Genomic DNA, 24,846 nt, shown 5'->3' on the forward strand with positions numbered 1-24,846 from the left:
ACAAGATAACAAAATTACTTGATACCAAAGGTCCCCAATTTAAGAGAGGAAGCGTAACACTCCTCAAAATCTCAATCCCCCAGGAGACTGAGAGACAAAGGATGTCTTCCTCCAGCTGTCCTTTCCTGCTCCCCAGCCCCTACAAGCTTATTTAGAGCAGGTGGGCAAAGAGAAACTGACCAGTGACCCCAGGATTTCTATCGTCCTGATGTGCTCAGACCTGGGCCGAGTGGCATACACACAACCTGGCTCCTGACCTCAGCTCCCCATCTTGAAAGCAAAGACAAGCACCCATGGTATCAAAGAGCATAATTAGATGCTAATTAGATTAGTGGTTCTCGAACTGGAGTGTGTATCAGAAGCTCCAGAGAATGTATTTATCACAGGTGACCGGGCCCCCCTCCAGTCACATTCAGCTGATTTGGGGTGGGGCCCAAAGCATCTCTAACAGGTTTCTGAGTTCTCATGGTTCAGAGACAATATTCTGAGAACCAGCGTGTCAGACCAGGGTTCCCCACACCTTAACATGCATTGGAAACACCTGGGGACTCTGTAGCTCTGGCATAGGACTATGGCATTTCTTTCTTTCTTTGGTGCTGGAGATTGACCCCAGGGGCTCTCAGGTGCTAACCATGTGCTCTACCACTGAGTTTCACCTCCAGCCCCAAGAGTCTGCATTTCAAACAAGCTCTAGGTCATGCAAGGCCTGCCAGTTTATAATACATTCAACAGCCAAAGTACTCCAGTGCAGTGGAAATTGGAGAATGAGGGGTAGGTTGGGATTGATATTGGCAGAGAAAGTTTAATGGTAATTATTGGGACATAGGTTGGTTCTTGATGAGGAAGATTTAAGTGAACAAGGAAAAGTGGGTATTCTTACAGAGAGTACTGAGAAGACAGGAATGAGAACACACGGGTAGATAAGTGCATACCGGCCATTGCCACATACTGGTGTGACAGATCAAGGCTCTGCATGCAGGCGCCTTGTTCCATTCGTCTTCACCCAACCCTCCCTATCCAAGAGACTGGTCCAATTCCAATAAGTCTACTGGCAACTGGTCTTCGTGATGGAAATAATTATTGTTCTGTGAGCCTCAGACTGACAGTTCCTAATCCTGACTGCTCAGCCAATTTATATATTTTTTCACCTGGCTTGCTAGTAATGGTTTGTTGTTTGGCAGTCTTAAGTGACTCCCACTTTTCTTTTCCAATCTTAATTCAGAGAAGCCTCAGTTCTCCAAGAGTTGAGTGTCTCAAAGCCACACAAGGTGGTTATAAGTTTCTCAGCAGGCAGCCAGAACGAACCAGCATGTTTTGTACAGTGCTTAGTCATGGGTTCCTCTCCTGATTCAGTCAAGGTCATGACCAATTAAAGAAACACAGCCCTCTCTCTCCCCATTCTACCTTGGAAATCTTTAGTTTATAGGCTTGTTCCAACAAAGGACCCACCTTTTATTCAGTAGAGCTACAGGTGAGGGTGCAAGAACACAAAAGTACTGGTGCAAAAGGCCTGTCACTTGAAAACTGAACTAATATTTATTGGGTTCTGTCTCAGTTTCTCAGCAGTACCATAACAAAGTACACAAACAGAAATTTATTCTCTTACAGCCTGGAGACTGTAAGTCCAAAGTCAAGGTAAAGGCAGGTCCATGCTCCTTCTAATACCTCCAGAGAAGGACTCTCCTTGCCTCTTCACATCTGGCAACCCCAGACATTCCTTGGCTTAGAGCAACATCACTCCAACCTCTTCTTCCATTTTCACAAGGCATTCGCCCATTTCCATATCCAAATTTCCTTCTTCTTATAAAGGACATCAGTCATCTGAAGTGGTGTCATACAAGAGCACCAGTCATACTTGATTAGGGACCCATTCTATTCCATCTACATCATCTTTACTAACTAGATCTGCAATAACTCCATTCCCAAATAAGGTCACATCCAAGGTACCTGTGGCTAAGACTTCAACATGGTTTCAGGGGACACAATTCAACCTATCATAGGAACCTGTTATAAAGCTATATTAAGCAAAGTCCATGCTGAATTCGATCTGTCACTTAGAAATTTCTTCTAAATTAAACAGAAGTGTGAGCTGCTTTAAGTAAAATAAAAACTTAACTACAAATGGGGCCCTCTCCTTAAGGTCAACTAAGAAGAGGCCAAACACTTATGTTAGCCAGTGATGAATCTGCAAAATCTAAATGGCAGGTTCATGAGCAGATTCTGAAACTGGTTCCTTGGTCCACTCCACCCATTTAAGCCATTCTGTCTGCCGTGCATTTCAGTTCTAGGGGATGAATGTGAAGCAGTGACAGCTCACCTCACAGCTCACCTGCCAGTGGAGAGAAGACAAGTGAACAAAACAAATAAAACTATATGACACAATGGAGTTTTACTCAGCCATAAGGAATATGACAACATGTGGTTTGAAGGTAAATGATGCAATTGGAGGACATCATGTCAAGTGAAGTAAGTCAAGTTCAGAAAGACAAAGGCCTCATGTTTTCTCTCATATGTGGAAGATAGATCTAAAAGATAAGCATATACACAAAACTCAATATGATTATACACAAACTCAAACATGAACAAATTTATAATAGCGGAACTGCTCTATGGAACTCTGGGAAGGAGGGAAAGGAAAGGAGAACACTAGAGCATCAACAATATCGTAAAACATAACATCTGTGAAGGTAGAGGAAATAAGAATATGTACTGAAAGATGAAAGCAGGGGTGGGAGGGAGGGGGTAAGAGGGAGTAATGGAAGGGGCTGAGTGAACCAAAATGAAGTACATTCATAGCAGGAATACACTGAGAAACTCCTTCTAACATAGACTTAGCTATTAATAATGAATATTATAATATAATTAATATTATTAATAATGACAGGACTGTAAAATAGGTATAGTGTGGGGGAGTACTTGTGGAGGGGGTAGGGAGAATGAAGAAGATTAAGGTGAGGGAATTTGGTTGATGGACTTCATACACTTAGATGAAATAGAACAAAGAAACCTTTTGCAATACTTTTAAGTGGGGCAGGGAGGAGGTCAGGGGTAAAGACAGTGGGGGAGATCTAACCAATGAATAATATAAGCCTATTTGGAATTGTCACAATGAACATATTCTAATAAAAGAAATTAATGGAAAAAAATTTTAAAACATGGTATGAGACAATTAAAAAATAATAATAAAGTGACCTGATGAGTGAGATTGGGATTTGCAACATTAAGCAGAGTGGCTAGAGAAGGGCCCAGATAAGGCCAAGGGACAGTCTCTGTGATAGCATTACTTCTTCCTGAGGGATAAGACTGTCGCACACTGTCCACCTCACTCAGGCAGCTTTGTTGAGACAGACTTTGGGGGTGAGGGCAAAACAGACTTGCACTACATATGTAGAGGATGAGTCTTGGCCTGCAGATGAGGTGAACATTGCTGAATCTGGATCTGTGCTGAGGTTAGCACCAACGTTTTTGCTGCTGGGTGCACAAGGATTAGAAACGGTCTGAAATCCCGGGTTTTAGAAACACCCTCAGTTACAGTCAGGGCCACGATCTCTGTTTCAGCCACGCTAAGTTTGTGCCACATCAACTCCACAATCTTCAAAAGAGCTTTAGAACTAAGTGGAAATAGGTTCAAATAAGTGTGATGCCAAAAAAAAAATATTCAGAGGTATTCTTGGTACAAACTGGTCAAAATTGCCTGGGGAGAATGTTCACTAAGACTGTGAACAGAACTAAAAGTAATTTTTTAAAGATGTGACTAACAAGACTAGGGAAGGAAGCTTTTAACCCTTGGTTTCTAATTGTGCTGGTTAAAAATGGTTACCTCTGGAGGGGAATGAAAGGGTGGTTCCCTACTTGTCACTTACAACTCCTGTACTATTTCAATTCTTACCACATCCATGTTTCCACTGTATAATAAAATGACTCACATCACTTCAACGTGGTTTAAAACATTAAGAGTGGAGGCAAACTGAGGTAGAGATCTATGTTCTCACATTCCCTAAAAAGACACGGCCAAGATAATAACTTAAGCTACTCAATGAAATGTACAACGTGATTTTTTATTATTTATGTGTTCACATGTCCATGTATTTGTTCAAAAAAGTGTGAAGGATAGATGTGAACTTAACAGTAGTTACCCCCAAGTATGTAAGAGAACAATGAGAGAACTTTTGCTTTTCCTATTACATTCTTCTGCCATTTTTTGCTACTTTTTAATAGTACTTTTGTTTTTGTACTGGGGTTTGAACTCAGGGCTTCACACTTGCTAGTTAGGTGCTCTACCACTTTAGCCTCTCTGCCATCCTTTTTTTGGTGTTGGGTATTTTAGAGATAGGGTCTTGCAAACTATTTGCCCTGGCTGGCTTTGATGTGAGCATCCTGATCTCTGCCTCCTGAGTAGCTACGATTACACCACAGGCACCCAGCTTAAAAGTACTTTTTATGTGTGTTTTAATTTAAGGTGAAGGCTCAATTAAACCTCCACACAATCCAAACAGAAGTCGTTGAATATTTTAAAGAAATAGGTGACAGGAAAACAGAAACTTCTTCCGTGCTGCTTATTCCTAGAAATGTGAGTGAATGCATAATGATAAGCTCTATCATTTTTTTTCAATAGCATTGTTAAAATATACAATTCTTTAAGTAAAAAGCATGACTCTTATTACAGAATGTAAACCTGAAAAACATTTAATCATTGATGAAAGAACATGATGGCAGGTAAGTGAGCAATGGAAGAGCTGAGTGGATATGGGCAATGAAGAAAGAATTCAAGAATAAAGTTGCCAGGTTAGATGCAAAACCAGTCAGTGTTCTTCACGGTAATAAAACTGTAACCTTTGGGGTTATCTTTTCTACCAGACAGAATTTATCTGCATCTCCTCTAGACAAAAGTCATCAAGTACATGTAATCTCAGAGTCTGGGCCTCAATCAAGAGAATTAAACAGTCTTGGGTGGGTCTGTTAGACTGGGCCCCTTAAGATATTGAAAGAACATGAAATCCTCTTTCTGCCTTCTTTCTAAATGTTGGATGCTTTTCCTTAACATAAGATACAAATTTACATATTGGCAGCAGTGGCTTTCAAGTTTCCAAATGGGGTTTGCTCTTAATATTAATCTGCTTTTCACCATCTTTTGTGTCTGTTTTCAATCAGGAAGGAAAATGACCAACAAGCAATTCTAGCATTGCAGTAATGTCCCATTATAAAAATGAAATAAATTTTAACATTGTTTGAATACTCACCTTGATGGATACTAAAATATTTTATTAGTAATTTAAATTTTTTTATCAGGACAAAAAAGTTTACATATCTGCTTTCAGCTGATGCCAGCCCAGCAACCAAAAAACGCAATTACTACTAATTGCAGTTTCAAACATTTATATGGATTTTGGTTATAACTTTGGGCAAGATACTGAATTTCCCAGCCTCAGCTTTCTCCTCTGTAAAAAGCAAGACTTGCTTCACTGCTCTGATTGTGTGCTGGCCACACAAGCCTGGGGTCACACCACTGTACTCTTATTTTACTGCTATATGCAAATTCGCAGACCGTAATTTCTAAAGTTTCCCTTTGTTATCATTTGTCTTTTGCTATAATGGATTTGTGCTTTTACTTTCTTATAACTTTTAAAAGCACAAACTGGTTTTTATTCTTACCAATTGCTTTGTTTTTCCAAAAACAAAAATAAAATTGTGTTTAATATCCTTCTTTCCTTTCTGTAGAGTGAAAGTGTTTTTTGATGTTCCCTAACATTAGATGTGAAATGTAACAAATCTCTCTCCCTCTTTGACCAAATACCACTTTAAGTTGGAATCTTATTCCCCTAATTTATTGTCACATTTCTTAGAAAATGCTAACATTTGAATTTATTATAGAAGTTGTTAAAATTAGACACTTAGATCACATAGCAACTGTTCTGTCTGTTTCTCACTAGGCTCTTGAAAAATTATGCCACGTTCATCAACAAATTTTTTTTTAAAGCAATAATCTATTAGCTAGAACACCCCAAATAAATTCAACATTGTACTTCCAGGCAGGGACATATTCCCTAATTTCCTCAGTACAAGTTTCTAGCCAGTGCTAGAATATCACAGTGAAGCAAACTAGAATCGTGCTACATATCTGAAAAAACAAGAATAGGTGGCAGGAGCTGGCAGAATGGCTCAAGTGGTATAAGTGCCTGCTTAGCAAGCATGAAGCCCTCAGTTCAAACCCCAGCACTACTTAAAAAGAAAAAAAGAGAAGCCAGAAGAGGTGGCATCTTGGAGTTTTGTGCATGTGCTGTTAGTGTGTTTAAAGCACCTGTGTCATCTTTGGCTTTATAAAGGTGTTTGTATTATTAAAGCATAGTTTGCATGCAAGAACACAATGAGACTCAAAAGACTTGAAAACAAGGTTTTTAAAAAGCGGTGCAGGAATGTGTTGAATATATTTTAAAACTGCCTAACTGTACACTTCAACTGGATGAGTCGTATATGAATTGTATCTCAATGAAGCTGTTTAAAAATGCATCATAAAAAAACAACATATTCATGTTTTAATAGTTGATGTGCAAACTACTTACTTTCAAATTGTCATTAGAGACATTGTTTTCCTTGTCCAAATGGCTTATCTTCCTATCTGTGCACATCATGGGATAAAATGGAATCTATAATTTATCTGATTAAAATTAATGGAATTTTTTGGTATTAATGGCTGCTTTTCACTTAGAAGCAGCATTTTCAGAAACAAATTGAAGTCATTAAGTAAGAAATACCTGAAACTTTGAGTTAAATTTTTAAGGAGGCTAGACTCAGCAGAGGTGCAGACATTGAAATGAGGGTCTGTGTAAATACTGAACTGATGTCCCCTGAATGGCAGGGATAAAATATATTATGCCCACTGAGAAATTTTATGAGCTGCAAAATGGCAGAAGGCCAAGACAATGTTTAGGGTAGAGATGCCAGAGAAGGCCAGGAAAAAACAGGAAAGATATAGAAAAGATCAATCAGATAATGACTAAAAGCTGACTTGCGAGTCTAGCTTGCTTTTCTACCAGCTGCACTACAGTTTGCTATCACAAAGTCAGTCCGTGGGCTTCATTCAGTTCCAGGCTTCCAAAAAAAAAAGACAAATAGCTGCATGCTTGTCAACTAGTGTTAAGAATAACTTTCTAAACCCAGTAAGTAACTTAAGTTCATTTATCCCGTTTTACTGTGCATTGTGAAAAGACAATTCTTATAACAAACCACAATTCTTTTCTGCTTTGTTTTTGTAGAGGAAAATAAAACTGGAAGACAATATAGTTTGGGTACTTTTCTCGTAGAAAAAGGAAAGAACTTAAACACTGAAGTGTGGGAAAGAGAAACAATAATATAAAAGAATATTTTTACAGTAAGGGTATTATTTAGTCACTGAGAAACTTAGAATCTAGATGTGTGATGCCTAGTTCTGAAAACATAAATGAGGCAAGTACATTATTCTTTAGCTATTTCCAGTAACAAGAGGAAAATTAGTGCCTGGGTCCTCACTCAGCAAGTACTAATTCTAAACTTCAGTGATTTCTGTTTTTTTTTTTTTCTAAGAAATGAAGAAACGTTGAATAATAAAATCTAGCAAACCAAATAAATTTTTAAACAAGTTTTCTTTTCCATATTACATTTGATCCCAGACAAGAGTAAAGAAAAGAGTATGAGTCAAGAGAAAATAACGTTGTTTAAGTATTACTTAAGAATTTTATTCTCTGGGTAGAATGACTTTTAACTCTCCTAAGATTAGAGATTCTGCTTTTTAAAAAGTTTTCTTAAAAGGGATTTTTCTGTTTTCATACAACTTTATAGATTCTTTTAAAGGCATGTCTAACAAACAGATAAAACCTTTTTCAAAAATATGAATAATTCTAGAATTATAGGCTTCATTTCTGGTCATCAAACTTAATTTCCTCTTCCTAGTCACTTACCTGCAGCCCAAATTCTCCACACACTTTGCCAGATATTATTTATGAGCTACAAATGGGGCATTCACTTTGCCTGTTTCATGAGATCACTTTTACTCAAAAAAACCCTGTGAAGGCTGATGACAGTGATTACATCTCCGGCCCAGGAGTTCCACTGTGCTTCTTCCGGAGATGCCAGGGAAGCACTTTTCCTCTCTCCCGGTGACAGTGATTTCCACCCCAGAACAGCCTTCCCAAGGCAGTCATCAACTAGTTTGGGAGACCTCAAAATGAGGGTTTGAATCTTTGAAAGCCAAACCACAGCAATAAAAATTTAAAAGTGTAGAAGGGATGTGCTGGCTTTGGCCTGCTTTCTCTCCCCCAGTTCGTTTACTAGCAGCACCTAAATGACACAGAATTTCTAAGCTTGTCATTTACATTTATCAGCTCCTCACCTCTCTATCCACCATACTCATTACATAAAGAGTATGAACAGTGCTTGACTTACAGTAAGTATTCAGTAAATGTTGACTGTGTCATTAACTATTGTCATTCCAAAGACAGAAAACTATGTTTAATATTTAAATTTAAGCCTATCTTATCAAAGATTTCTAGAGAAAATCAAGTGTAGGTTGAATTCTTTCTTTCAAACTACTCTCCTGTAGGACATGTGTTTATTTTTAAGCCTGAATGTCCTGTCTCTCTAACCCAGCCACATAAAACAGCTTTATTCTGAAAGTGAGTGCTGTGGGGAGTAAATGGGCAGAGCAGAAGGTGATTCTACAGTAAAAGAACTCAGATGTAACAACACAATGCGATGCTATTTGACTGGCTCCTAGACCCAGAAACAAAAATGTACACATTTTGGAAATACTTGTGGGGAAATGTGAATATGGGCTGGGTACAGAGGACATTATAGAATTACTAATTTTATTAGATGTTTTAATGGTGGCGTGTTTAGAAAGGTGTGTGGGTGTCTTTATTCTTGGAAGATACAAACTAAAAAACATAGAAGTCAAATATTGTGGTATTGGTATCACATTCTCAAATGGTTCAGCAAAAAAGGTTTGTTTTTAAATATTGTGAAAAAGAAAATGTGGCACAATGTTAACTGATGTTTATATTATACTTTCAATTTTATGTAAATGAAAAGCATTTTAAATAAAAAGTTGAGAATTAAAAAATAGCAAAAATAAGTTTTACCAAAGTACCACACATCATTACTTTAAATATTTTATTGTAACAACAGTTCACATTGATATTACTTATTTATGCTTTATAAAAAAAGCAGACCTAGTCAACATAAAGTTTCCCAACCTGAAATTAATAACCTTAAATACATCACTTAACTTTCAGTTCAAATGCATCAAGTAAATCAAAATAGCTCAATATCTATTTTAAATTAAAGCCAATTAGATGCAGGTGTAAGGATCATAATTAACATTTCAATCAAAAATTTCAATAATTATTTTCAATATTTCTTCTTTGTTTTTCTTCTTTGTCTAGAACAGTCTGTTTTAAGCTTAAAGTAGCATCTTGAAATTGAGGATTCAAGTCTAATACCTTCTTGAAGTCTTCCAAAGCATCATCGAAATATCCTATGCCGGAACCCAAAAAATGGAAGAGAAAAAAAGCTGAATGTTTCTATATTTTATTCACAGCAAAGTCTGAATATACATACGTTTACTTTTACATTTACAAACTTTAAACCACTCCTAGTAAAGGAAGCTTTTTCTCTTATTTTTGTTATTTTTATTAGCATGTATTAGTTGTTCGGGGGATTTCACTGTGACATTTCCATGTATGCTTAATATACTTTAGAGTTAAATTCACCCCCACCATCATTCTCCCTCCCTCCTCCTTCCCCCTTTACGTAAAACAATTTCAACAGGTTTTTTTTTTCTATTTTAATACAAGTATATAAAGTACATAGATCATATTCACCCTCCCACTACTACCTACCCCCAACAGGACATATTTTACATTCCTGTCCTTCATTTTTTCATTATTCAAAGGCATTTCACCATGATATTTTTCCCATGCATATATTGTACTCTAATCAGATTAATCCCCTGTATTACCCTCCTTTCCCCACAACCCCTTACTATTCAACAGCTTTCAATGTGTTTCATTATGCATCTTCCTACACTGGTGCAATATTACTCACTTTGTTTTGTTTTGTTTTTGGCAGCACTGGGGTTTGAATTCAGAGCCTCATACTTGCTAGGCAGGTGCTCTTATGGCTTGAGCCACTCCACCAGCTATTATTTACTTTCTACCATTCTCTTTTCCTTTCCCTCCTCTCCCTAGTCCCCTCTAATAGGTCCACTATTACAGACATGTTCTCCTTATATATGTATATATGATCATGTTTATATTTGTGTACACATTTATCTTTTGTATCTACATGGAAGCCTTTTCTCTTAATAGTAATAAAGGGATCTCCATATCAAAGTAATTTTGTGGCCTTTATTTACACAAGTTAACAAGCAAGTATCATAAACCATCATAAAACTTCAACAAAAATGTATTCTCTTTTACACAGTTGCAGCAAAATTGAGAAATAGGTTTTTTTTATTTTAAATAAGAAAAGGTACCCACAATTCCTTTAATCCAGAGATCTAAAACTTCACTTTCTATTGTCTCATGTGTCTTCAGATGTTAACTCAGAGGAGTGTCACAGGTGATCGTCAGCATTACCCTCATTTTGCAGTTGGGAGCACACAGGCATACGGTAATGGGGTCAGCCCCACTCCTGTGCCCAGAGCCAATTCCCACCCCAGTGCTCTGCTGAGATCTATAATGCCTAACAAATGCCCCAAAATTCCCTCAGGTACGCTTCCTTTGTTCCAAACTCCAAACCTAAATTTCATATAACTTTAAAACTTGATGATTACTATACCCGTTGTATAACGGCTGATGGCTCTGAAACTATAACAGAATAGTCAGTGAAAAAAATCTAAAAACTAAATTAAAAAAAAAATCTTACCCAGCCTGTAGAGTATCAACCCTCTGTTGTAATATGGAACTTCAAAATCGGGTTGGACTTCTATGGCAGATGTGTAGTCATCCATGGCTTCGTAAAAATCAACCCTGAAGTACTTGATTTGCCCCCTGTTGTTATATGCAGTAGCCAAATCCTCAGGGCTGCATTTGCTTTAAACAAAAAGTCCACATTAAAAACACTGTGGTACCAAATTCCTCTCATTTCCACTTTCATTCTCTTTTGGGCACGGTCAAATTTCATAGCTTATAACATACTGTGAAAAAGCAAGCTGAGGAAGCAAAGTGCAAATAAACAAGGACTCTAAATCAATTTTTGTTCAACCCTATTATCCACTTTTATATGGTTATGGCACATCCATATGAAAAGCACATGAATTTTACAGTGTTCAAATCACATTCATTGCCAATGCGTTTTGCTGAAGATATTAAAATGATTTGTGCACATTTTCTAAGCACACACTAGTGAGAAAGGGAAGAAAGCTCAGACATCGGCTGAGGAAGAAGTGAAAGCCAGCCGACAGTTCAAGTGTGATATGGATGTGTTGCAAAGTGAATTATCAATTTTACTCTCAAATTTTAAGTTACTTTAAAACAATGAGATTTTTAAGTCATTTTTCACCAATAAAGAAATAAAAGTTAACCATAGGTGACAATTCAACACACTGATGCCCAGAGAGTGATCTCTGGGGTAGAGGTGCCCTCCTTCCTGTCTTGGCTGCTCCCTGTTAACCCCGTCAATGCCAGGTTTGCTTTCTGCTAGGCAGTTGAGCTCCAGTCCACTTTGGAGGTCCTGTGAGCAGAATCAGCTCTAGAGGCTGCCCCAAGCACTTGAAGTGAACAGACTTTCCCATAGGTGCCAGACATCCAGCAGGTCTGAGCAGCTGCCAATTCACCGAGTCACAGCTCCCTCCTCCTTATTGCCCTGAACCTTTCTCTCCAGAGGGCAGATTATCTATACAGAGAATGTTAGGAATCATTCTGAACCAAACAGAGAAGCTGCAGGTTCCACATAGCTATTTTTTCTTTGCTATATCCCAAAGTGCAAAGTAGAGTTGTTAGGAAATATTTGTGACTGCAGTCAGCTACTTCCCTTAACACCCTGATCTTTGAGAGCTCAGACAAGGACTGTAACTACTGCTACCCATGCAGAGGTACTTGAAGTCTAAATTTGCTAACAGTGGAGAGGAACTGCTGCAATTTTAGAAAATTTCTGTTCTGTGATCGCTAAGAGACTGGCACAAGAATACTTGTGAAGGCCACTAGCACCACCAGACGACAAAGGGTACACACCCTTCATCTGTCCATTAGGACATGAGTTGAACTGCTGCCCAGGAGAATCTGAAGGAAAATGAAGCCTCAGGACTTCACTAAGACTTTATTCACTACATCTGAAGTGTCAAAGCTTTGTTATACATTCTTATATTCAGAGGATCATAGCATGTTAGATTTAGAATTGCATCTCACTACAACAAATTCTAAAAGCTTATTTTTCATGCAGAAATTTTGTTTCTGAGCAAAATTTTTAAAGAGATGAGCTAACAGTTAAGGTTAATTTTTTTTGTAATATTGAGATTTTTTTGTAAGGATAGTATTTCTTACATTGGAATTTAACCAAGTTACCTATTCCAAATGTGAATTCTTAGCATTCGCTAGAATTGGCCAAGACATAATATTTGAAAATTAGGTTATGGCTAAATGTGCACCTTTGGATATTAAAAAGAAAATGTGATAAAATATCCAGAGTGAAAGGTATTCAAAGATTGCAAATATTGTTTCAAAATGATTCAGTGCTCCAGTATTTCAAAAATAAATTTAAACTCCAGAAGATATGTCTAGGGAAAAAAATTGATGTGCCAATACATGCATTCCTAGAATTTTAGAACTAAAAGGAAATTGAAGGCTCATTTTACAGATAAGAAACTGAGGCTAAGAAAAGGTGCTAGTGATATGGCAGAGCCAAGATGAGAACGCAGGCACGCTGGACTCCCTTCAGTGAAGCCTGGCTGATCCTCGTCTCCTGGGATGGACCCTCGAGTTCTTAGGCTGAGACAGCATCCACACACCTGTTGTCGATAAGTGCGTTTTTTTACTTTGTTTTGTTTTTGATTTTTTTTTGAGACCTATTAGGTTAAGTCTATTCTTAGAGCTTGAAACAAGAATAGAAAATTAAGTTCCTATGTATAGGAATAGTGGCCCCAAACTCGTGCCTATTCAGAAGCTTCTATTAGCGAAGTATTATTAAATTGAGAGAGCAATTTTATCTTCTGGTGTAATTCCACGTGAGGCTGAGGATGAGAACTGAGTCTTCAGTGTTTAGCTAAGCCCCCTACAAAAGACAAGCCTGTATCAATCAATCAAAACCAAAACCTGGCAGGAAGAAGAGGGCGATGGTGCAGACAGTTCACGTGACTGCCAGAAACAGGCCACCTCCCTCGCTCCCTCCTCACCCTGCTAGGTCCCCTCCACTCCATCAACACGACAAAGGCGAAAGCTGGAGTAACACGAAATGCTCCACTTCCGGAGTAAACTGAAAATGCTTCAGACAAGCGGCTACCACGCGAGGCTGTTCCCAGCAGAAAAAGGAAAACCGGTGGACACTGCACACATCCGGGAGGCGGCACCTCCCCACCATTAAAGCTCTTCCCAGTGTGGAGTGAGCTGGATCAAACTCAAGGAGAACCTACAACTCACAAGCATCCAATGACACTGCAAAGACATCTAGCAAATCCTAAATGTGGAAACGAAGGGCGGAGAAATGCGTTTTCTCAACAAACTACAATTTAAAGGGGGGGCGGAGTGGCCTGAAGATTACGAGGGACCAGATGTGCACCCTGACTTGGACCAACTGCTAAAAACGCACCAAGCAAACAACAAAGCGCGGTTACTGGTCATCAGGGAGTTCCACCCGTGCACGGGCAGTTGGTTACGGGATTCCGCTGTGCTGTGGCTGCGTCTTTTATTAAATGATCCGTAAGCTTTAGAAGCATCCCTGCATAGGTCATGTGAGGTCTGGGTGGGCCGATGGTGCTTAAGGTTGGCTCTGCTCTTTTCCAGTAAAATGCTCTCCGTAACCAGGCAGGACGCAAAGCCGCCGCAGCGCCGCTGTGCGTGGAGAGACCGCAGCGCGCTCCGGCATGGCACAGCCCAGCCGGGACCCCTGCCCCTCTCAGGTCTCGCTGGTGCGGCTGTTAAAGTGCCGAGGGAACGGCCCGTCGGCTCCACCCTCCGGTTCAGAGTGAGCAAAGGAGGGCGGCACGAGCTCCCGCACGCTCTCCGCACCATCCCCGCGGACCGCGGCCGGGGCTGGGCGTCCTCCTCGGGTTCTCCGCCGTCCTCGTCCTAGGCCTCGCCTCGGCCTTTCTGGAAGACTGGCACCCCGCTTCCTCCTCGTGTTGGGTGATTACCACTACAGCGCGCGAACTCAGGCGAGCGCAGGCCCGCCGATTCCCTCCCTCCTCCCCCACCCCGCACATCTCGCGATACTTACCTCTCAGGACTCTCGCCGACCGGGGCCACACAGGCGCACTGGCGAATGTAAGCCGAGTACAGCTCCTCGGCCTCCGCGAACTCTCCCTTCTCGAAGTGGGCCTGGGCAAGTGCCAGGGTTGCGTGACTTTCGTGATTTTGCTTCCCTTCCATAGTGGCTTAAGGCCTAGGTCTCTGTGTGGAGTAAGGATTGACTTCTGAGCGGCTACAGGCGTCACCACAAGACCACTTACTCCGAATTTTATTTACCCACAAAAACCTCGATGGTGGAGAAGTCTGTGCCTTCCGAGGACCCTTATTCTCGCGAGATAAACGCTCTGCAAGGACCCTTTATTCTCGCGAGATGAAGGCGCCCGGGACTCTAAGGGCACCTGAATAGCGTACTACGGTTTCTCTTATTATCCTTGATCACATCTGTCTCGTGTCCCAGAAAAGCAGCAGATCGAGTGTCCCGATAGGCTTCCAAGTCCTTGGCTGAGGATGCCAGGCGTTTGCGCTTTGTCACAACGGACTGGGGCTGAAGGTACTGGTGGGCGGAAGGAGGAAGCCACTGTCTTGTCTATGAATGGCTGATTGGCTTGCGGACTTACTGTAGCTTCCTTCCGGTGCCCGAAACTGTGGGCCTTGGGTGTTCTGGGTAGGCTGTGGTCACCTCGACACTTGGTGTCAAGGTCCTGTGAACTTTGTTGTCCCACGGCCCTGAGTCCGAATTCAAACTCTAGCATGTATTTGCTCCAACTCCATAGATGGCAAACCTATCAATCTTACCTCCTGGAATTATGGAAGAATTAAGTGGTATATTGCATGGAGAGTCTGGTCTGTAATGTTAGCCTACATTCCCTGTTGTGGCAAAGAGTACCCAAATAGTAATGTACTAAGTAGATTATGTTTAATTCAGGTTATATAAAAAGGTTTGCTAAACTACATTTCATGTCTACTGTGTTGTCTCCTCGAAGTCCTTCAGTTGCATTCCCAAATTACTTGAGCACATTGCCTCTAGAGAAGAGATAAAAAATATTGGGAATGGTATTTGCGTGAAAAGTCTTCAATAGGATACAAATTGTGTGCTTTTTCTGCTCATTTTTTTCACTTACCATCAAAAAATATATATTAATGCAAAAAAATACACCTGTAGAAATTAGAAAAATTGCAAAGCTATGACAAAAAAATTAACTAGTATTTTCTACATAAGAAAATTGACAGATTAGCAGAATAGATGGCCCAAAAACAGGCACTGGTAGGCATTTTTTTTTGGGAGGGGGGCGTGTAGATTTAACATACATGAAGAAAGAACATATTATTCAAATGAATGCTACTGGAAAAACAAGTTACCATTTGGGGGAAAAGACTTAAGCACTGAGGATACCGATTGTCACAATACTCTTATTCCAGGTGAATTAAAAAGTTACATATGAAAGAATTCTATTCCAAAAATAAGTAGAATAATTATCTCAAATCCAAGCAGGTTTCTAGCATAAGAAAAGGAATGCTGTAGTTTCAGTGTGTCTCCCCCCATGTTCATGTGTTGCAGACACTCTCCAATGCAAAAGTGTCCTGAGGTGAGGCCTAATAGGAGGTGTTTAGGTCAAGGGGACTCCACCCTCATGAATGGACTAGTGCCAGTAACTTAAAACACTTGAGATTGTAGTAAACTCTTGCCACTGTGTTATGATGAAACTATATCACCAGTTGTAGCTATGATCTTGAACTAATAGCTCTAAAACTCTAGTAGCCAAATACGTTTATTTATAAGTGACCCAGTCTGTGGTATACTATTATAGCAACACAAAATGGATGAAGACAAAGAAGAAAAAATATATATATAAAGTATCTGGTAGACAACTATAGATTGTTTTTAAGTGAGACTGGGGTTTGAACTCAAGGCTTCATACTTGCAAAGCAGGTGCACTACTGCTTAAGCCACACTTCCAATCCTCAACCATAAAAATAAAAGGCAGCAGAAAGGAAAGAAATCTGCAACTTGCAAAATAATGGTAATTCCACTAACAAATACTTACTGAACATCTACTATGTGCCAGACACAATTTTAAAAACTGGGAGTAATACAGTAAACAAAAGGAAGTCCCTGCTGTCACTGAGATTACAGTCGAGCAGAAACATACATACACACATACCAAGTGCAGATTAGTGCCCTGGAGAAAAATAAAACTCTACAGGGGATGGGGAAAAGGTGGTTTCTGTTTTGTAAAGGATTGATGGAGAAGACTTCACAGGAAAATGACCACCTGAGTAAAATCCCAAAACCAAATAAGAGAGCAAACCATGCTGATAATGGCCACAGGAAACAGAAAGTGCAAAAGCCATAAGTAGAGATCTGTTTTGTTCAAGAAATAATAAGAATATTCATGTGTCTTAACACCCAGTGACCTAAGGGAAAACAAGCTTTGTAAGGAAGACTAGGAATTTAGTGGGGGATGTGGGAGTCCTAAATAGGATTAAGATTCCTAGCCCTTTTTTGTTCCATTGCCCCTTTGGCATCCGGTGAGCACTTTGGCTCCTCAGTACTAGAACAGCTGTAGAAATATTAACAGATGTATAAAATAGCAACATAAACTTATTAACACATTAAACATCAACTGGCAAACCCAAAGCTAGCAAAGGAAGAAAATAATAAAGATTAGAACAGAGATAAAATGGATAACAGAAAAACAACAAAGAAAGTCAACAAAACCAAAAGTTGATTCTTCAAAACATATCAACAAAAACCTTTAGGTAGACTGGCCAAAAAAAAGACTCAAATTACTAAAATCAAAAATTGGAAGTGAAGATATTTCTACTCATTTACAGACATAAAAAAAGGATTTTAAGCCAGGCATGGTGGCTACTTGAGAGGCTGAGATTGGGAGGATTGTGGTTTGAGCCAGCCCAGGCAAAAAGTTCTCAAGACCCCATCTCAACCAATATCTGGGCATAGTGGTGCATGCCTGTCATCCCAGTTACTTCAGAGACTGAGATGGAATCACGAATTGAGGCTAGCCCAGGCAAAAGTTAGCAAGATCCCATCTCAATGGTAAAAAAAAAAAAAAAAAAAACTGGGCATGGTAGGGTGTACCTGTCATCCCAGTGATGGCATTAAGCAAAAGAAAAAAAATGGGAGGATCACAGTTCAGGCCACCCTGGGCAAAAAGAGAGACCCTATCTCTAAAAATAACCAGAGCAAAAAGGGCTGGAGGCATGGCTGAAGCTGTAGAGCACCTGCCTTGCAAGTGTGGGGTCCTGAGTTTAACCCCTAGTAAGTACTGCAGAGAGGGAAGAGGAGTGAGAGGGAGGGAAAGAAAACAATTCTATATACAATAGCATCAAAAATAAAATAAGCCGAGCACTGGTGGCTCATGCCTGTAATCCTAGCTACTCAGAAGGCAGAGAGCAGGAGGATTTCGACCCTATCTCAAAAAAAACCCATCACAAAAAAGTAGAGTGACTCAAGGTAAAGGCCCTGAGTTCAAGCCCCAGTACAAAAAAAAAATTTCAGAACTAAATATCATCTTTTGTGTCTTTCTTTCAGTTAGCCCTTGAGGTGCCTCCGCATTGCTACATATATCAGTTTGCTCCTTTTTTTGCCCAGCAGGATCCATACAGTATACTTCACTGCATGGATATTCCACAACATTTTCATCATTTGTTACAATCAGATACTAATGAATATTTGGCTTCTTTCCAGTTTTGAGCTATTATGAATAAAGGTGCTGCTTATATTTGCATGCGAGTCTTTGTGTGGATATGTTTTGGGTTTTGCTGGGTAAATTCCTGTAAGATTGCTGGGGCTGTGGTAAATGTATGCTTAAATGTAGAAGAAACTTCCAAAGGCTTCCAAACTGAATAGTATTCCAAAATACTACTACTTTGCCTTTCTATCAGCAAATGGGTAAGAGTTTCATTTACTCTACATTCTCACCAGCACTTGTCAGTATTAATTTTAGCTTTGGGAGTGGGTGTCTAGTAGTATCTCATTTTCCTCTAAATTCCTCTAAATTTTATTAACTAGAAATTTAAACTAGGCTGAACAAAGAACTACTTAAATAAATAACCATAAACCTTTTATAACTACTTTTTTTTCAATTTCAGAGAAATCTAAGAACAAATAGCTCATTATGAAACACTTGTTTATAATACATCAATTTCTACTGTTTTTAATTCAATTAAAATATGATGCTTTTATTTTTTTAAGTTGGGACTTTTTTACTTTCTCACCTATATTTTTATGTGTTTCTGAAATTTTCCACCATGAACGTGTTACATTTACACTTAAAACAATGTTAGCTTCTTAAAACGATAAATTGAGAAAATAATTATAAAAATAGACAGTAGAGGGCAACATAATATTACTGCTTTCATTTTGGAAACCCAGTAGCACAATCATGGAGCTGTGTCAGCAAGTTTAGTAATCTTGATTTTATCTTAACAGTCTGGTAACATTTGTTTCCTTCATTTGTGAATAAGAATTCTGTGTAAGCTCTAAGGAGTAATTCTCTGCATCTCCCAATCATCTGACATTTGCTTAGTTTTTTCTCAAGACTGGGTTTTTCTCCTGTTTGATGGCAAAAGTGGTTAGACTATATCTACTGTACCTCCTGCCTCCTTCTCCCTTTCTCTATTCTGGAGCCCAATTCCCTCCTAACCCCCATCAAAATATTTAAATGAAGACAAGGCAAACACCATGTTATCCATAAGTCAAACCTGACATAAAAACAAGACATTTTTCCTCAATATTTAGTTCTCACATAATACCTCATAAAAATCTAAAATCTCAGCTCTGGGAATACAAAAAGATAATTTCAAATTGTATTTTAGCAAAACAACTTACAATGAAATTAGCACTGAGAAAGAAAGTAAGTTTGGTGATAAAGAAGAACTCAAAAGTACTTAAGGTGAGTCAGTGCATGTTTACTGCAAGAAAAGAAATAGTAGTTTCCTTATCCTATCTTCAATATCCATCCAATTTCCAAGTATTTGTTTTATATGATCAATTTTGTTTCTGTTCTTTTCATCAGGGAAGAGTTTGTTAGTGTTATCTTCAAATTTCCTTCATGTTGAATAAATTTTCTTAAATATAGATTCCCAAAGAGTCATATAAGCTTTCACAATAGTAGAAAATAGGAGTTTGTGTGTGTGCCTGTGAGTATGCATGACAGATACACCTGCACGCACACATACGATGATTACATGCACAAGGAATGATGGTTTGTCTTTAGAGATGTAGTTTCTCAGCCAAAGCTGAACAAGAAGTTCAGTTCAACAGCAACTCAGCATCTACCAGAAATAATCAGTTGAAGGAGAGATGCTGGGGCTCAGGCCCCATGCAATTAGTGGCAAATGCAATGGTTCCAAAGAGAGTTCCCAAAAGACAGTTAGGAGAGGCAAAGTCAGGGTCAAGGACGCTACTCTTACAACTCTGAAAATTTCTCTGTTGACAAAGCAGAGAATGGCTCATCCCTAAAAATACAAAGTCCTATAAAAAGATGTAATTAAGTCCAACAGAAGTTTGTTATGATTTTCTGATGTGGGAAAATTTTTCATTCTGATAAAGAAGCAAAGAAATGAGACAGGTGACATTATGTTAAATTAGGTAAGTTAGTAACTTATAAGATAAAGTAAACAGTACATGTGTGTGCTGCAGATGGAGACAGAAGGAGCAGGAGATACCTAACATTCATAAAGGCAGCAAAGGTACTAACACGACAGAGCAAGCAAGCATGAGACATAACTCAGTATGTGCGAGGTCTTGATTCAGTTAGCCATTGGTGACACTTATAATGGCTGGTCCTCTTCCTGAGAAATACAATAAAATCCATGACTGCTTAGCAGACTAGTTGGTAAGTGGCAGCTAAAGCTGCTAGCCTCTTTCCTAGAGCAAGTGTGCATAGGTAGCCTCAGACCCTTTCCATCTGATTTAAGTCCCCTCTCTATAAACCTCTACACTGGTCCTGTCCATAACCCCACAATCATAGCAAAGACTGACAGTCAGGACTTCAGACAATTATAGAATCCAGCATTCAGGGACTGTGATCTTTTCTATCACACTGGCATCCTAACCCCATTACTTTTTCCTTGTTCCTCACTATGTATTTCATACTGATTTTTTTTTCATACTGATTGAATAAACTATCTGTTTCAAGCAATCTCACTGGTTTGTATGCCATTCTGTTCCAGGACCTCTAGGATAGCTTGCCTGGCAGTGTATTTGAAACCTACCACCATTGTATCAAGTAATTTCCCACAAGGTACATGAACACAGAGACTTCAAAGACATCAGTTTTCTTTTATCCAGGCCCATCAACCTACTATCTAGCCTAACGTCACCTGGGCTCTAAACCTCTTCTCATAGCTCATTCTTCTCAATTTGCAACAAGTCTAATTTGTCAATCTAGGATCAAAAATGTGTCACATCAAGGGAATGAATTAACCTAAGTAGTGTAGCTACAATAACAATATCACACATTTCTCTTTATTTATTATCTCTATGGAGTATCAGCCAAACCTCAGTAAATAATTTTGATAAATAGTTTTAAAGTCTAGTCTTTTGCCACAAAAAGAGCATGTAAGGTGACAAGAAATGAGCAGAGAATATTATTTTTTATATAAAAGAGGTTAAAAACTACCCCTTACTGGTAGCAATTTTTTCTCTTCTAAATAATAAATCAAAACAGTTGCATATCAAGAAAGAATTATGCCTTACATTAAAAGACTTGTTTAAATGAATGGTCCTGTAACAAAATGGTTATTTCTGTATAAATTCTTATTTCATAAAAAAGAGCCAAGTTTTCTGTACCATAATAGAGTAAATGTTAAATGTCTACTCTTGACTGAGTCTGAGACAATGGATTTTTTAAAAACTCAAAATTAGTTTTTAAATGTCTTCAAGTGTCATCTCTGTTTTGAAAGTAACATAGAAAACATTCAATACTTATTTAAAGTAAATATAGGTAGAAGTAAAGCTCATTGCATATTATAATTATTTAACCATCTTGTAATGCAGGTTATGTCAATCGTTTGAACTCAAATTTGCCCATGCCCATGCCTCTCTACACTCACTTACCTGCCCCAAGACTATAATAAATTAGTAACCTGGACATGGTGAGAAAAATATTTATTTGTAATATGTTTCCATTGTAACATGTAACCAACCATGAATATATAAATGATTTTAAAAAAGGGTAACATGCATAAATTTTATATGAAAGTTAGCCTTATTATTTCATAGCTGTATTTCTGTGCAAAAATTATCTTGTTATCTTTACATTTTGTGCAAAAATACAACTATAAAATGGTGAGGCTGATTTTCATATAAAATTCATGAAAATCACCCTTATTATCTAGACAGTTAAGCTAGGCATATATGAAACATATGTTTATAATTATATACAATTCACCTTTATTCCACTGGAGTGTGGCATAAGGGACAGAAGTTGTAGTTACTGATTTCCTGAGCAAGAACATAGTGTTTGCATACTTTGCATATCCAGAATTGATATTCGATGATTGGGCTTCCTGTGGCAATGCATGTTGGCAGTTTCCCTTCTCCACTGTAAAAGCAAGAGAAAAAACAATTAACTGCACTTCAAAATTTCTAATTAGTCTAGCCTTTTTTAATACACTTAATGTTGAAGAATGAAAATACTTCAATTATCTATCACTTATATATCTTATGGTTGGTTACATGATAGCAAAAAGAATACTTTATTTTGAAAAGTTTTTATCAAAAATTGCTCTTACAGTGAAAAAAAATAAAGCATGAATATACTTGTAAAATAAAAAATAGACTATAATTTTAAGGTAAATTACTTCAAAATTCAATGTTTTAATTATTATATTACATAGTGTACATATAGACACCCAAGCTGCTAACAAGGTAGAATGACAACTACTAATTACAATTAGCTTACCCTTCAAGAAGGCTGTTCAGTTCAGATTTTCTGTTATCTTTTGGAGTGTGTTTGGTGAAGATTTCTAGAGCAAGGTCTTCATATTGCTGTTTCTGTTCTGCAGTGAGGGTTTCTAAAGATTCAAGTTTAATGAAAGCTTTTGAACAGGTACCAAAAGCTCTACTGGCACACGCACAGAGTGCTAAGAGAGAGTAGATCTCAACCGCAGGAATGATGTCTTCATAGTCTCTCAGGTGAAGAGCTAGAAAAGAGGCAATTTGCAAAAATTTGATAAAAATAATCATGATTATCAGTGAGAACACATGGGAAAGGATCTATGTTCAGGTGTTCCAGTTGAACCTACATGAACTTTAACAAACATAAAGAAAACATTGGTGAGAGACAAGAGCACTTGTAGGAGGAAGTAGGATGCATGATCTCCAGGTTCTGTGCAGCCACAGTTCAGGTTCTACAAAAATAACCACAGAAGGATGCCCATGACCGTGAAGACTCAGAAAGATACATGAAGACAAAAAGGTTTTGGTTTTGGAGTTGAAATATGCATCTTTTATTCTGTTTAATTTAGAAATTTCTGTAGCATTCCAGAAAATTTAAATTAATATTATGTATTCATAATTCTCAAGATACGATCATGTTTCTTCTTACAAAAAAAGCAATGCAGTATGAAATCATATGTTCCCTTGTGTTCTCTGAACACATTAATACTTTTCTTGTTCATCTTAGTGAAACAATAGGGATTTATAAAAAAAAAAAGTGAAAACAAGCCTCTGTTGGTTTAGACTACTTATTGTGACAGTTGCTACATCTTATTTGCAAATTTTCTGTATTAAGAGATACAGTCTTTCTTAAAAATGCTCTGTAGAATTAATAACAGATTTATAATCAACTTATATCTTTCTCTTCTCAACCTTGTAATCTTTTTAAAAATTTGCTATTATACTGGAAATTTCACAAAACAAGTTAAAATAATATATTCGTGTATTTTATAATTAGATTCCTATAAACTAATTCAGAGGTCAAGTGTTGACAACAAAATATAGTGGAAGCATTTTATATAAAAGTATATTTATTCAGTTACAATAAACAATAAGCTCTGATTTCACATGTAGAGCACAATAGGTTCACAGGCAATAATTTGTAGGGTATATATTTGTTTCATATCATTTTATCACTAAAAGACAAAACAACTGAAGTACATGGATATCTTCACCTAACAGGCAAATAATCTCAATTAAAGGTCTAATTTTTCTTTTAACGTAAGTCTAGAAATGTTACATAAATTGTACACAATATGATTTTAAACTGCATAATTTATACCACATATTAATTAGCTAAAACTAAATGTAAATTGGTTGTAAAATAAATATAACAAAGAGAAATGATTGTTTAATATCACTAATAATTAGGAAAACCTTTTTATAGTCTCACTGCTAGTGACAACAAAAACAAGAATAAATCTCAAAAAAAAATTTGGAGCATACACAGGAAAACTGAATTTTTAAAGGAAAAAACAGATGCTTAAATGGGTCTTAGAAACTTGTGCTTCTGTATGAGAAAACTCACATCATCAACATATCAGTGGTCACAATACTAATACTTTAAAGCAATTCTAATCCAAAATCCAATGGGATTTCATTGAAATCCCCACCACCCTCAAAAAGATTGTAAAGTTGATCTGGAACAAATACTAAAAATTACCTAAAAATCTTTTCTTAAAAATAAGTGTAATGGAGAGCTTAAATCCCAAATCTTAAAATGCAAAGGTAAATAAGAGGACAGTTCTGGCACAGAAATACATGGATAGAAAATAATAGTCTACCAAGGGTTTCAGAATATGTAGTACACATTTTACTGGGTGTGGTGGCACACACCTATAATCCCAACACTATAATCCCAACACTCTGAAGACTGAAATAGGAGGATCTTCAGTTTGAGGCCAGCCTGATCTATATAGCCAGATCCTGTCTCAATAATCCCCCCCCAAAGAATATATATAAATTTATTTCCATGAAGGTAGAATTTCATATCTATGGGGGGAGAATACATTTTTAATAAGTGATTTTAGGAAGAGTAAGAAGTTATAATAAAATATAGTATTTAATACCCTTGATGTGAAGGACTTCTTATGCATGACTTCCAAGTGAAAAGTACGAAGCACAAGAATAATGGATGTGACCATCCTGAAAACCCTCTAAGAAGCATCATCATAGCCACCACTCACTGAGGGCTCACAAGGTCCAGGCTCCATAAACATGCATTTTCTTTTCAGGAATGTCTATTATTAAAACAGCACAACAAGGAAGACACTCTTGCCTCTACTTTCATAAAAAAGAAACTGAAGCTCGGCAAGGCTAAGTGATGACAACTTATAAATGCTAAGGAGATCCACACATAGGAGAGAGGGTTATTATCTATAATCTCTGAAGAGCTCTTACACAATGAAATTAAATCACCCTACCTACAGAATTCCAGAAACATTCAAATAAAAGAATCTGGTGTGGGGAGGGATGAAGGAGAGTGGTAGAGGGGGTGAATTCAAG

At 37.9% G+C, this 24,846-nt stretch overlaps 2 protein-coding genes across 4 annotated transcripts in view; both read right to left on the reverse strand.

Moving 5' to 3' along the window:
* Positions 1-9,130: 9,130 nt before the first annotated feature.
* Ttc32 (tetratricopeptide repeat domain 32) lies at positions 9,131-15,262 on the reverse strand. Of its 2 annotated transcripts, XM_074049230.1 has the most exons (4): positions 14,636-15,262; positions 14,404-14,596; positions 10,900-11,066; positions 9,131-9,508 (listed from the first exon to the last, which is right to left on the reverse strand). In XM_074049230.1, the coding sequence occupies exons 2-4, from the start codon at positions 14,553-14,555 to the stop codon at positions 9,369-9,371; spliced, it is 459 nt and encodes a 152-aa protein (XP_073905331.1). In that variant the 5' UTR covers positions 14,556-14,596; positions 14,636-15,262; the 3' UTR covers positions 9,131-9,368. The 2 variants fall into 2 exon arrangements, with proteins under 2 accessions (XP_073905331.1, XP_020012167.1); XM_020156578.2 differs by lacking the exons at positions 14,404-14,596; positions 14,636-15,262 and adding an exon at positions 13,777-14,361.
* A 5,595-nt stretch (positions 15,263-20,857) lies between these two features.
* Positions 20,858-24,846, reverse strand: part of Wdr35 (WD repeat domain 35) — a 50,529-nt gene continuing 46,540 nt past the window's right edge. For both annotated transcript variants that reach the window (XM_074049227.1, XM_074049226.1), the window contains 2 exons: positions 22,307-22,547; positions 20,858-21,946 (listed from right to left, as the gene is read on the reverse strand). In XM_074049227.1, the coding sequence (XP_073905328.1) occupies positions 21,796-21,946; positions 22,307-22,547 (392 nt within the window). In that variant the 3' untranslated portion in view covers positions 20,858-21,795. The remainder of the gene's footprint in view (positions 21,947-22,306; positions 22,548-24,846) is intronic.

Source organism: Castor canadensis, chromosome 12 (genome assembly GCF_047511655.1).
Source record: "Castor canadensis chromosome 12, mCasCan1.hap1v2, whole genome shotgun sequence".
Taxonomy (NCBI): Eukaryota; Metazoa; Chordata; class Mammalia; order Rodentia; family Castoridae; genus Castor; species Castor canadensis.

What these genes read in the sequence shown, in the direction of transcription:
- Ttc32 (XM_020156578.2), bottom strand. Translation starts at nt 14,198, where the DNA reads ATGGTGCGGAGAGCGTGCGGGAGCTCGTGCCGCCCTCCTTTGCTCACT. An exon ending in CGCGCTTTGTTGTTTGCTTG is followed by an intron (nt 11,067 to 13,776) that starts GTGCGTTTTTAG and finishes TTTTGTTTAAAG; the next exon opens with CAAATGCAGCCCTGAGGATT. An exon ending in GTTGATACTCTACAGGCTGG is followed by an intron (nt 9,509 to 10,899) that starts GTAAGATTTTTT and finishes GTTCCGGCATAG; the next exon opens with GATATTTCGATGATGCTTTG.